Below are 13022 nucleotides of genomic sequence, written 5' to 3'. Positions count from 1 at the left end.
AAATATATAATAATAAATAATATAAATAAAAATTATTTACAATTTTTTTTTATAATTATAAAGATTTAGGTACAGACGCGCCTTTCTTAATGCTTCTTATTTATGATCCCAAATGTTCAACTCGATGTGAAGTTTCGTGTGAAAATAAGTTGGGAAATAAGAAAAGTGTCGGTAAGGTAGGAATCGTGTCACGTGACCCACTCATCATATGGCCGTTAAATAAAATTATTTCGTTATAAGTTAGAAGATCTTTTTTGGTAGAAATTGATCTTTTTGGGAAAAAATTCAATTATTCTAGTTTGAGATTCATCATTTCAGTTGAAAATTTATATTTCTGGTTAAAAATTCAACTACTCTAATTAAATATTTACAATTTTATTTAAAAGATTCATCACTTTCTTTGAAAATGTAACTGTTTTTTAAGTAATTTTTTCTTTGTTGAAAGTCTGTTCTTTTGTTAAAAGTAATATTTTCAACTAAAAATTCAATCTATTCCAATTGCAAATTCCAAATAACAAATCCTAAAGAAATTTTTATAATTTTTGTTAAAAAACTACGAACAGTATATAATGATGCATAATATATAATTAAAAATAATATAAAATGTGAGAAGAAATTGGATTGTATCTAAACTCACAAAAAATCGGAAAATTAAAATATATTTCCATCCATTTTTGAATGTATTTGCTTTTGTGATGGTAACCATTTGAATGTATCTGAATTTTCTTTTATTTAGATCGATTTCTACGATGTAAGAAATTTCATTGAGATTGATCTGGAATAATTCAGTTGTTGAGGAGAGAATAAAATTTTTGATTTTGTGAATACACACAAAATCTTAGTTTACAGGCAGAATGGTGCTGTAGGTCGTAGGAAATCACTTTTGAGTCAGTTCATGAGCGCTGGTTTTTTGGTGCGACGTAAAATGGATTTCTACAAGACTACAGGGTAAAATGGGTCGAGTTACGCAATTCGCTTTCCCTTTGGCGCTCTTTCAAATCGTTGTTACGCTTAAACTTCTCAAATTCGCTTACGCTCCCTCACTAATTCTACGCTGCATTTACTCTCGACCCGTTATCTGTACATTTCTTTTTTACACAGAATTTGAATAAAACCTATGCTGTCAATGTTCCTCTCATTCTTATGAACTCTTTTAATACGGATCATGACACGCAACGAATAATCAGAAAGTATAAGGGATTGGATGTTGAAATTCACACATTTAATCAGAGTTGCTATCCACGAATATGCAAAGACTCTTTGCTCCCAATAGCCAAAAATTCTAGTGTTGATCAGGACAAGGAAGCGTAAGAACATATTTCAATGGTATGCCGGCAAACTACTCTATTTTACAAAATGAACGAATTTCTGGGCCAGAAAAAAATAGTTCCCAGCAGGAATAATTTTTGTAATTTGAGAAGAAAGTTGGTTTTATTCCGAAATTTAAATTCCTTATTTAAGAAAACAAAAAAGAATTTGGTTCAGAAATCTGAAGGAAACTTTTTTCGCTTCGTTACGTTATTTCAAAATTTCACGAAACTTATTTTATAACACCGTAATTGAAACGAAAATAGGAATAAAGAATAATTTCTATACATAAATCATAAGACAGAATCGGTGGAAATGTTTTGTTCTAGTAGTTAGCAGATATTTAATATTCTTCCAAATGACTTCAGAACTCGGCGGCTCTGTTTTCTCAACGATTACCTACATATTTTCAGATTTGATCTTCACAAAAACAGAGGCGTTTGAAATTCCTAGTAGAATCTTTTTGAGCGGTCTGTTAAATCCTCTGGAGCGTCCGGATCGCCAAGTTCTTAAATTCCTCGACTGATACCCAGTAGGAAAAAGCTTCCATTTGAACATGAACCACATATGCCTTGCTTTTTCTGGAATCACAATTTCAACGGCCTTTAGTGGGCCAGAAGCCAACAAATTTTGACAAAACCAAGGTTCGAAATTTCGATAACGTAAATATATTTTTTTAACATGTGTCTAAAAAATACTACTTTAAACGTCCGTTTAGCCACCGCAAAATGCTAAATTCGCCACGAATTCATTATTGCAGCGTAATAGAACTTTGTTTCATAGATGTCTCTGCCTATTTTTTTTCGAAAAAAATATATTTCTTAACGCCAATCGATGCTGTCGCTCTCTTGTTATTAAAAAGAATCAAAAGAAACTCAGGGAATCCCAAGTTTCTATTATTTTTCATAAGTACATAACACTCGTTGCTCAATATACTATTGAGAAAAAGACATCCGGAATTATCTCTTTTCGGGGTGTTATTTCATTATGATCTCTTTTCTGTTTATTGGCAAATATGCAAAAAGTAAAATTTAGATGTGCCCTACCGAAAAGAATCTTTGAGTATATACTAAAAATTCTTTAGGCCAAAGAAACTCAGAGGAATTCTCCGCAGGCACTCAGGTAGATATTTTTAAAGGTCCAGGAAGCTCGTTTAAATGGTCTGAAGGCTTTAAAATATTCTTTCCGAAATTGAAATAAGAATACAATCATAAATAACAAGCAGAGAGACTATCTCAATAGAGTAGCCGACACTTAAGGGTCCTTTGTTAAGCTTTAGGATTAAAATTTAGAAGTAGATTTTTTTTAATTTCATAGTTAACAGCCTAAAACATAATAATTCGGAATCTACGGGTTTCGATGACTTCAGATATCTAACTTTTTTTTTAATGCTTAAAATTGGAATTAATAGAACGTTTCTCGTAAATGGATTGAGATACGCCAAAAAAGACAACATTTTTGAATTCAACTAGAAAATTGTATATCAGTATATAAGTTATAATTATAAATAAGTATAATGAGAACCACTCTTAAAACGACCACTAAAAAGATTTTGAAAAGGACCCAAATCTCTCAAGCTATCTCCGACACTATTTTGTTTCAAGTCGACTTTGTTTATAGACTCAAATGGGCCAAGCTATTTCGCTAAAGAAAACTCAGAGATTTCTTTCGGTAGGGTGATATTTTGAGGTTAGATGTAATGAAAAGTGAACATATTATGTGATAATGGTTGAAAATATAGTACTTTTTTCTCATGCATCTCTGCATTTTCCCCTTCCTTCTGAGATTCCCATTGTTGTAAAATGGATACTTTTTTCTAACAATTTTTATACGGTGGATATTCTCTTTAAAACTCGAATTATTCGTAAAGGGTTATTTCGCGAAAGATTGCTCCAATTTCCTTTTTTTAAGAGTACTTTAATCACGTTAAAAAAGTTGACATTTTAAGCCATGAAACAACTTCCTATAATTATTTCTTTCCAAGGTATATGTTGGTGGAAAACGATCTGTAATTAGTAAACAATTTTATATTTCAAAATTCGAAAAACCATGTTTTATTATAGAAACCATAAGGAGCGTCTGTGAATTTTTTAAAGATTTTTTAAGATGTCCAATTCGTTTTGGGAAGCCTCGAAGTTGAGGTTTAAACAATATTTCTCCAAACCTTGTTTTTCGCCACGTTTTACTTCAGCGCTATTGTAAAAAAAAATCTTAAGCAGCAATATAGTGAGAGTCGCATACTTTTGACTCCGACTTTAGTTTAATTTTTTCAATTTTTCTTTTAATTTTTTTGTAGTTGAGAAAACTTCTGCTACCATAGCAAGCAGTCAATTTATCGTAACTATAATTTCATCACGAATAAAAGAAAAAATACATTCTTTTGATCATTTTCTTAAAATTTAGCATTAACTTACCTTATGAAAGTTACTTTGCTGCTTTATTTATTGGTACTGCATTATTCATTCCCGGTATATCCTTTAATATCAAGAAGAGTAAGGCACCGTTTTGTACCTCAGGAAATGTAGTTCATTAAAAATAGGCGGCATTTACGGCTTTTTCATGTGCGAGTGCTAAAACTGCAATAAGCAGTGATAGTAATAAATAATAATAGTAGTACTAATAAATTCACCAGACAACTGAAGAATGAGATACAACAAGATTTTGCACATTAAGCAAGCTCAAGAAGACAATGTGTTTCGCACTAAAATGCTAGTCTGCACACTTTTACCTAATTCTGGCTTCCTGTAATGTGCTACTGGCTTTAACAAGGAGGTTTCGAATTTCGCTCTTAACATTTTAATCCTAAGTTATGATTATAAAAACAGAATTTGTGCACACGTCGTGATAGAAAAAGGCGAGTTTACCTAAAACTAGACTGCTACTCTTCTTTAATAGAAGATTTAACTCTCAGCATTTAAACAATGCACAGTACTGGCCAGAATTCTTAGTCTACTTTAAAAAATCGTTTTAAAATATCCATTTTTTGTAGCGAATATCTCAGCGAGAAATTAGGTTGGAATAATTTATTATAAAACTATTAGAAAGCTAATTAAATTTTTCATCTATTTACGAACCGATTTTCGTCTTTGGCACGCTTTCAATTTTTTTTTTTTGAGATTTCGAGAACTGGTAAATATTCCTTTTTTGTTTTAGTTTAATAAGGAAATTTTAAACTTTATATTAACTAAGTTTTAGTATTTTCATTTATTTTCCTGAAATATGTAGAAAGTGGAAGTTGAGAATCGAAAAGTGGTGAAAAAGGGAAAAGAAGTCGGTCTTTCTCACATGCTATCTCGGCTCATGTTTATCGGAAAGTAGTGTGTAATCCATGCGAAATTTACTAAGTTCTTGAACGGTAAAAAAAACTTTTTAATTTAATTTCTAGCTAAGGTTTCCACGAAAAAAAGGCATATTTTTATACGATTTTTGAGTAGACTGGCAATTTTGGCCGGTATAGTATTAAAAAGTGTAATTAAATTGTTCAGTACTTCGTAGAAGAAAGGTGCGATCGATAACTCTAAATATACTGCAAAATTAATGTATATCAATCGCATAATCCGAACCATTAAAATACAGTCTGATCTTGAAGTTTAAAAGCCTTAACTGAGTAACCAACCGCTTTTCCCCATACTTCAAGTAAAATAGATATAGGTTAAATTTACGTTATAGTTGCATTCGTCTGCACGATCAATAGCAACGCTGAACACATTATTTGAATATTTAACGATTACATCTGACATTTCACTCGGAACAGTGCGCAGGAGTGTTTCTGGGATAAGGGAATAATTGCTTTACAATTTTGTTTTATACAACCTGAAGATTATAAAAGTAGCATAGGGTCCATGCCTCAGCTCCGTACAAAAAAGTTCCTCCGATAATTGATTTCAAAAGCACGACCATGCCTTTCCGTGAATTATCCTTAAACCTGTTCAGATACTGGATACTCCATAAATAGCTGATGTGCATTTCCCGACAAAATTTTCTTTATCAATTTTAAATATATCCGTTAAAGAGAATGGGGTCATGTAATTCAATCCAAACTTTAGTATGACCGTCTGACCGTCTGCAAAGACGGTTCATTCTGTAAGCACAATCTGTCGATAGCCTACATTCATTACCAAAAAGCTTGCGATTCAACCTCCCATAGACTTATCATCTATTTGTTACTAAACTTGAAGGTCCATCCGCACACACTGGGATGAATAGAGAGATTGATACCTCTCTCGAACACCAGAGTTACTATTATCTGGAAAACATTATGTGACTACTAACTGAAGCGCGGACGAAGTACTGGCATGCCTGAGAGCCATACGCTCGTGGATGCGCCTATTTCAAAAGAATGGGTCTTACAATCTGGCGGCGTTGAATAAGATATCTGGGACTAACATGCTCGTCGTCGTCATTTTACTCTATTCGTTTTGGGTGATTTCATGGATGAAGCCCAAGCTCACGGCCTTTGACATCGCCACGCTCAAAACTAAGCATGTACAAAAGAGCTTGTATATCAGTTCGTCTGTTCAGCGCTTTTTTACAGGTTGTCCCGCCACCTCTATGGCAGCCGGCATCCACAAATAGAAAATAAAAAATTAAGACAAAAAGTCAAATGCAAGAATGTTCTGTGGTGCTTTGTTTAGTAAGTGAAGAGCAACGACGCTCTGTGTAGATGTGCCCCGCGTGAATTATGAGTGCAGCCGCCGCGAGCTGGCGCGGCCGACCGCATCGACTGCCTTCTTTGTTTTAGCTTTAATGGAAACTCCACAAAGTGAAACGCCAAACTATTAACCTGCTTTAAATATGAAGTGAATATACGGGCCAGATGTTGGTATGTAGAAATAAACCTTTTCCACCACAAGTTTTTGATACCATATGGCCCTGCAGCGAAAAAGTTCTTGGTACCCCTAAGGGCTTTTTTTCACCTCTTCGGCCGTGATTGATGGACATTGCTCCTCAGATGTTATAAGTTTGTTGCAAAAGTCCTTAAAGCGGTGAGTTAGCAGTAGGTCCGCAAATTGTTGTTAAAAAGTTGTTATTTATAAGAGTAAATCATTTAGACTCTAATTTAACAATAAAAAATCATCCAGACAAACCAGTGTCATAATATTGCTTAAAATTGATGTGAAACCTTTATCTACCATTAATAAAATAATAATTCATTCTTTGTAATCTCTCTTGCTAAATATTTATAACTGATATAAATAATCACCTTCAATAATCAGAATTGATATTTAAAGTTTTTTTCTTAATGCCTCGGTCGAAGGTACGTATCTTCAGCATCAATTTTAAGGCTGAAAGCCTAATATTTGTGCATTGTTAGGATTACATGCATGTCCTCTGTAATAGCGGGAGCAAAAAGTTTTATTGTTCACATCGATGCATGCCCGCCAGCCCGTAGAGTCGTTAACAGCTGTAATTCTTGTTATGACGTGTAACCAGTGCATTGGGTTAAAAAATAAAATGATTATTTAGTAAATAAAAAATTATATTTCACTGCTTACTGTTATTTAATGAATACTCATTTCATTTTATACTCAATGTTCAGAATATATTAAAGACCATCCACGTACCACTTTAAAATATTAAAATATAATAATTTTTAATTATTAATAAAAAATTATATTTTTCTACAATTCCAATAAGCGCGCCGAAACTGAGCTAATGCAGAAGGGAGTAAACGTTAGTATAAATACCATAAGATGCATATTAGCTAAGGCGAAAGTGCAGTACTGCCCCACGAGGCAGAAGCCCCCCTCTCAGAAGTTCACATGGAAAAAGGCTTGGCTTGGACTACGGAAAATGTTTATCGCGATTGGTCCTATGTACTTTTTTGGATGAAGTATCCTTTTGGGCATGTGTATCCATAAAATGAGCCTTGTCTGCTGCTGGCGTACCATTCCCCCAGCGAACTGTTAAACGCGCTATGAAGATTTATGTTTGGGGATGCTTCTCACATCCTTCAAGAGAGCAACGACGCCAAATATTACAGTCGCCTCTGCACGTCCTTAAAAGCGGAAAATGGCAGCACGACCTTGGACTGGACGTCACAATCTCCTGATGCGAATCATTAAAGCGAATCATTAAAAATTAAGTTTTCTTCCAATCTTTCCGAGTAAACGCGTGACTTTTCTTGTGGAACAGACTGTACAGCATCTGAGAACCTTGTTGAGGCACCGCTACTATCCACAAGTTATCGAATTAGACGTAGCAGTGGTTTCGAAAATAATTTCTAGATAAATGTCAAAAATGAGAACACTCACAGAAAAAATCCCCAAAAAAATTTTAGTGATAGTTCTAACTGTGGATATCGCTTCCAGAAATATTTTCGAGGCCACTTTAATGTCCTTTAAGTCTTAAAATTAGACTTTGGTGTGATTTAACAAAGTATTTCCTGATGAATGTCAAAAATGACAGTTGTCCAACTCAAAGTCCTAAAAAACTGTTAAAATAAAACTTTTCACTCCTGTGATATTTTCTCGTACCACGAGCCATTATTTATTTGCGGCCTTATAAAAAATGTATTTTTTTAAATACACTCTCTCCTAAAAGCCACCATTTTTTAGTTATTAGCAATTCCCTTTTTTATATTGTTCATTTTAATGTAAACAACAATATTATCTTGGGTTGCATTTTCGATACCTGCACCTATTTTTTATGACTATTGTTATCAACAAAGAACCTCAATAAAGAAAATCTATTTTTTTTTAAATATTTCTTTATCAGTCTATGGAACAAAATAAACATTTTCACTCGTATTATTTTATCATACAAGCAGCCATTATTTATTCACAGTCCTTTAAACAATATATTCTTTATTATTCTACTATCCTCTAAAAGCCACAGTAACAATACTAATGATGGTGGTAATAATAATAATAATAATAATAAATAATAATAATATCCATCTCTAACTAAAAAATACCTTCGACATGTTGGGCAGTATAAGCCTAGGAAGAGCCTCGGTGGCTTCACCCCGGACTTCACCGCAGAGGTCCGGAGTTCGATCCCTGAGCCGGTACCTCTGGAAATTTTTCAATGTACCTTTACCGAGGTTCTGGTGGTTCGGAACCCACCATAAGCTGTAGGTCCCCCCATCGTGTACTTGACTGCAACCCAGTCCGTCAAGGATGGGGTAAAACCATGCTTTGTCCAATATGTCTGGGTAGACTGCTTTCATCAGATCACTTGATTGCATTATAAAAATGCGTCCGTGAATGTTGATATATACCGGGACAGCCCCGTGCAAAAAAGATCAAATAAAAATCCATCTCTAACTAAAAAATGCCTTCGACATGTTGGGCAGTATAAGCCTGTGAGAACATTTCAACACTGAAATGTTTTTTATTTTGAAATGCTTGTCGCTTCCCGAGGATCGTCGGGGCGCCCCTGGAGCCACCGTTGGGGGCCACAGCATGCGGGACGGTGGCGATGGTGAGCTGCGAGATGGTCTGGCAGATCTCACTAATCAAACAGCTGACCAGGCAAGAACATCTGCGACAAAGGGTAAGCAGTGGAACATCAACTGTGCCTGCTGAGGATGCTTTGGCTAGCACTAGCTATTTGCAGTCAACCACCTCGACAGAAATACCGTGGGAGAGCATCAATTGGGATACCACAATGAAAGAGGAATTGGTGCGTCTCTATTATGAAAGTGCGAAGTTTGAAATAAACAAGGAAAAAGGATACAATTTAAGAACAAAATTTGCTGCAAAGTATCCTAATATACAAAAGCTCGTACTAAGAGATCTTATCGCTAAGGTGAAAAACATCAGGACTAATCTACATGTTACAGAAGACCTACCAAATAAAGATTAAACAACAAGTTGATTTGGCGTGGAAAAACGACGGCAATGAACATCAGTTAGAGAAAGCAGCGACAAACGGTCAAGCAGGAGCAATTGATGTTCTTTCTCAACCTATTGATGATCCAACACCACCACATCCTCCAGAGGTGGATGACCTTATACAACCAGAGGCAGAAGCAGAGGTCTGCAACCAAAAAAGCGACGAAAATGGACATACCATATGAACAGAGATGTTATGCGCCTTTACTTTTTGGCAGAGAAATGTGGGGGAAGTGTGAGGAGAGAACATCATAGACTCTTCGTACTTAAATACCCAGAGCTAGCCACAAAAATAAATGAGCAGAATCTGGCAGATCAGAAACGCTCAATATCTGTAAACAGACTGCTTTCGGCTGTTGAAATAGCTGCTATCAAAATGGAAGTGGAACGGCAGCTTCCTATTGATGAGCTCGCCTTGGAAGATGTGGATAACGAAGACTTAATTGATGCTGAAGGCATAAGTGCTAGGGATAATGAACATCATGCACCGGATCTATTAGAACTACATCCGGATATTACTAACGATGATGTAGATAGGGAAACCTCAGAAGAACTACAGCATCTTGAAAGGAATTTTGGTCATGCTTTACTAGAGTTCAGATATGTGGAACCAACACTGAGGTATTGTCTGCCCAAAATGAACATCACAAATAATCTGCGTACACTAATAGCACATCTCGACAGTAAGGTTTTACCTACGTATTTGAACGTAGCACAAAATGCGTTAGAGGAGCAAACTCTTGTATACTGTGCAGCTGTAGCAACCGTTAGAACATTGGGCCGAAAAACTAGGCCTGCAAATGCAGTTTTTGTTCCAGCAAGGGATCGATATCGACCATGGAAGATCAAGTTGGATATGCATGTCAGCAAAGTAAGGTGCAAATTGGGTCGATTAACTCAATATAAAACAGGAAAGAGAACCAGAAAGCTGATGAACCATGTTACTAAAATCATCCACTCTCGGCACATCGAGACAGTAACACCAGCAATATTGGATGAAATTTTAGACTCTCAACGACAGAGACTTGATGTTCTTACAGCCAGACTGCGTCGGTACAAGAAAAGTAATGCACGAAGGCAACAAAACCAAAACTTTCAGACAAATGAAAGAAGGTTCTATCGTGAACTGAGAGTAAAGCCAAATAACCACCAAGGCACCGAAGTCCCTCGATTGGAAGATATGACTAACTACTGGTCGGGCGTTTTGGGGAAAAATGAACAGATGCAATTTGGACACTGCGTGGTTCAAACTGGAGGAAGCAAGGGCAAGCAATAGACCAGAAATGCATCTGACAAACATCACAGCTTTGGATGTTTCAGTTGTCTTGAAGAGGGCAAGTAATTGGAAAGCTCCAGGTCCGGAAATGGTGCACAACTTCTGGTACAAGTTTCTGGCGAGTGTGCATCTTGCGTTGGCAAGGTTTATTCAGAAGATCATTGAGCACACAGATTTGATGCCAGGTTTTATGCTCCAAAGTACTACGTATATGATACCAAAAAAACCAGACGCTCAAAAACCATGTGACTTTCGACCGATAGCCTGTCTTCCAACAATTTATAAATGTCTCACAGCTATCATTGCAGATAAGGTATATTCTCATTGTGACAAGAATGACATTCTTACAGAAGAACAAAAAGGATGTTGTAAAAACTCACGAGGCAGTAAAGATCTAGGCACTATAGACGCTGTTGCCATGACTCATGCTCGTAAGCATCAAAGGAACTTACAGATGGCATACATTGACTACAAGCAAGCGTTTCCTTCCGTGCCGCATGACTATTTGCTTGAATTCTTAAAACTTTACAATATCTGCACACGCATTATTGACTTTACAAAATCTGCACACACATTATTCACTTTCTAAGCCATGCGATGAGGGTCTGGGGTACAGGAATCAAGTATTTTGATCATGGACAACCAAGTATAACTGGATCAATACGCTTTACGACGGGTATATTTCAAGGAGACTCCTTCAGCGCACTATGGTTCTGTTTAGCATTGAATCCATTGAGCAAAACACTAAACAGCATGTCTCATGGGTTCAGAATTCATGATAATGAGGATGTTCATCAAGTGACCCATCTTCTTTACATGGGTGACCTGAAGCTGTACGCTAGTTCAGGCCAGAAACTGCAGCAAGTGATTGATGTCACAAAGCAGTTTTCCAATGATATCCACATGGAGTTCGGACTAGATAAATGCAGAACAGTGCATTTAATCAGAGGGGAATTAGGGACCGCAGAGTTAGAGAACGAGTTCGAAAATGACATCGAGGCAATGGCTGCAGGCGAATCATATAAATATCTGGGTATTCTTGAATCTAAGTGTATTCAACATACGATAGTTAAGACAAGCGTAATGACTGCCTTTACTACGAGACTCAGATTAATTATGAAGAGTTTTCTCAACTCGGCAAACAAAATCAGGGCGATCAAAACACATGCCATCCCTGCCCTCACGTACTCCTTCGGGCTCATAAAATGGTCTAACACGGACCTTGAAAAGTTAAACAGAATTGTTCGCGTAGAAATGACGAAGCACCGAATGCACCACAGAAATTCAGCGATTGAAAGGGTAGTTCTACCACGACATTTAGGGGGCAGGGGCGTTGTAGATGTCAAAAAACTGTGTGAGTCACAAGTTATACAGTCACGAGGCTATTTTAAGAGCAAACGAAATGTTGCGCTTCACAGAACCATCTGTCAAGCGGATCTTGCATGCACGCCCTTAAATTTGTCCTCAGATGGGGCCTTGAATATCAGGGAAGAAACCATAGAGGAATTATAAATACAATCGAGGCAGAAAGCCATCCATGGCGAGCACCCCAACACGTTAGATCAAAGTGAAGTCGATAGTGAGGCATCTAATATTTGGCTAAGAAAGGGTGTTCTGTATCCAGAGACGGAAGGATTCGTCATTGCAATACAGGACAAGGTTGTCAGCACCAGGAATTATCGCAAACACGTGTTACATCAAGACGTGGTTGACCGGTGCCGATTATGTGGAGATACCAACGAATCCATCGAGCACATTATTGATGGCTGTCGCGTAATGGCTCAGAGAGAATATACGCACAATCCTGGCCAATCGAACTGACATCGTGATGCGAGAAAAAAAAGTTGGAAGAGTGTACATTATCGACATTGCTTGTCCACTTAACCAAAATTTGCAATCAACCTATTCAACCAAGATCCATAAGTATATCAAGTTACGGCATGAAGTAAAGACTATTTAGAGGAATGTAAATCATGCATCTATACATTCCATGGTGATTTCGGCAACAGGCAATGTGCACGCAAGATGCACTGAACTTCTTGAACATTTAGGAGTCAGTAGGATATTGGCAACAGTTCAGAAGGCGGTTTTTTTTAAACACCTGTCGCATTGTAAGAAACTTTCATGAAAATCGGAAAGCAAGCGACTAAAAACCTGTAGAGTGACAGATGGTAGCTCTAAGAAAGCATCCAAAGGTGACAATTGTCACCTCTAACGCTAGCGGTCGCTTGTAATTGTATACATACAACATCATCGCTGGAGGTCTCAAACATCGTATTGGATTAACTTATAACATCCTAATCTCATCACTCACTTGACTTAGTCCGAGGCTATGGTATATGACCGGGTTCACCCGAGTTAAAGTTTTGAATAATTATAACTGTAAAAACTCTTAGGAACAGTGTTGTGTAAAGTAACTTGCGTAAATTTCCCTTTTTGCTTACCTTCTAGGTTAAAAGGAGCAGCAGTGAACGACGTACACGTTTTTAGTTGCGTCGGGAGTGGTTCCTTTAAGGAACCATGATCGTAGCTTCTGGAGCCTGCAGCTTCGGTCATCAAAAATAATTACAATGGTTATAAGCAATAAGGGTAAGGTATAG

The 13022-nt window shown here is 36.6% G+C and overlaps 1 protein-coding gene across 7 annotated transcripts in view; it reads left to right on the top strand.

Moving 5' to 3' along the window:
• LOC117166926 (UTP--glucose-1-phosphate uridylyltransferase) overlaps positions 1-13022 on the top strand; it is a 194490-nt gene that overhangs the window by 112763 nt on the left and 68705 nt on the right. For all 7 annotated transcript variants that reach the window (XR_004466327.1, XR_004466328.1, XM_033351388.1 and 4 more), the window contains exon 4: positions 1102-1307. Coding sequence is in view for 5 of the 7 variants with exons in the window: in XM_033351388.1 (XP_033207279.1) it covers positions 1102-1307 (206 nt within the window). In the remaining 2 variants the exon portion in view is untranslated. The remainder of the gene's footprint in view (positions 1-1101; positions 1308-13022) is intronic.

Source organism: Belonocnema kinseyi, chromosome 2, assembly GCF_010883055.1.
Source record: "Belonocnema kinseyi isolate 2016_QV_RU_SX_M_011 chromosome 2, B_treatae_v1, whole genome shotgun sequence".
NCBI classification, from domain to species: domain Eukaryota; kingdom Metazoa; phylum Arthropoda; class Insecta; order Hymenoptera; family Cynipidae; genus Belonocnema; species Belonocnema kinseyi.
This window is presented reverse-complemented; position numbering and strand designations above follow the sequence as displayed.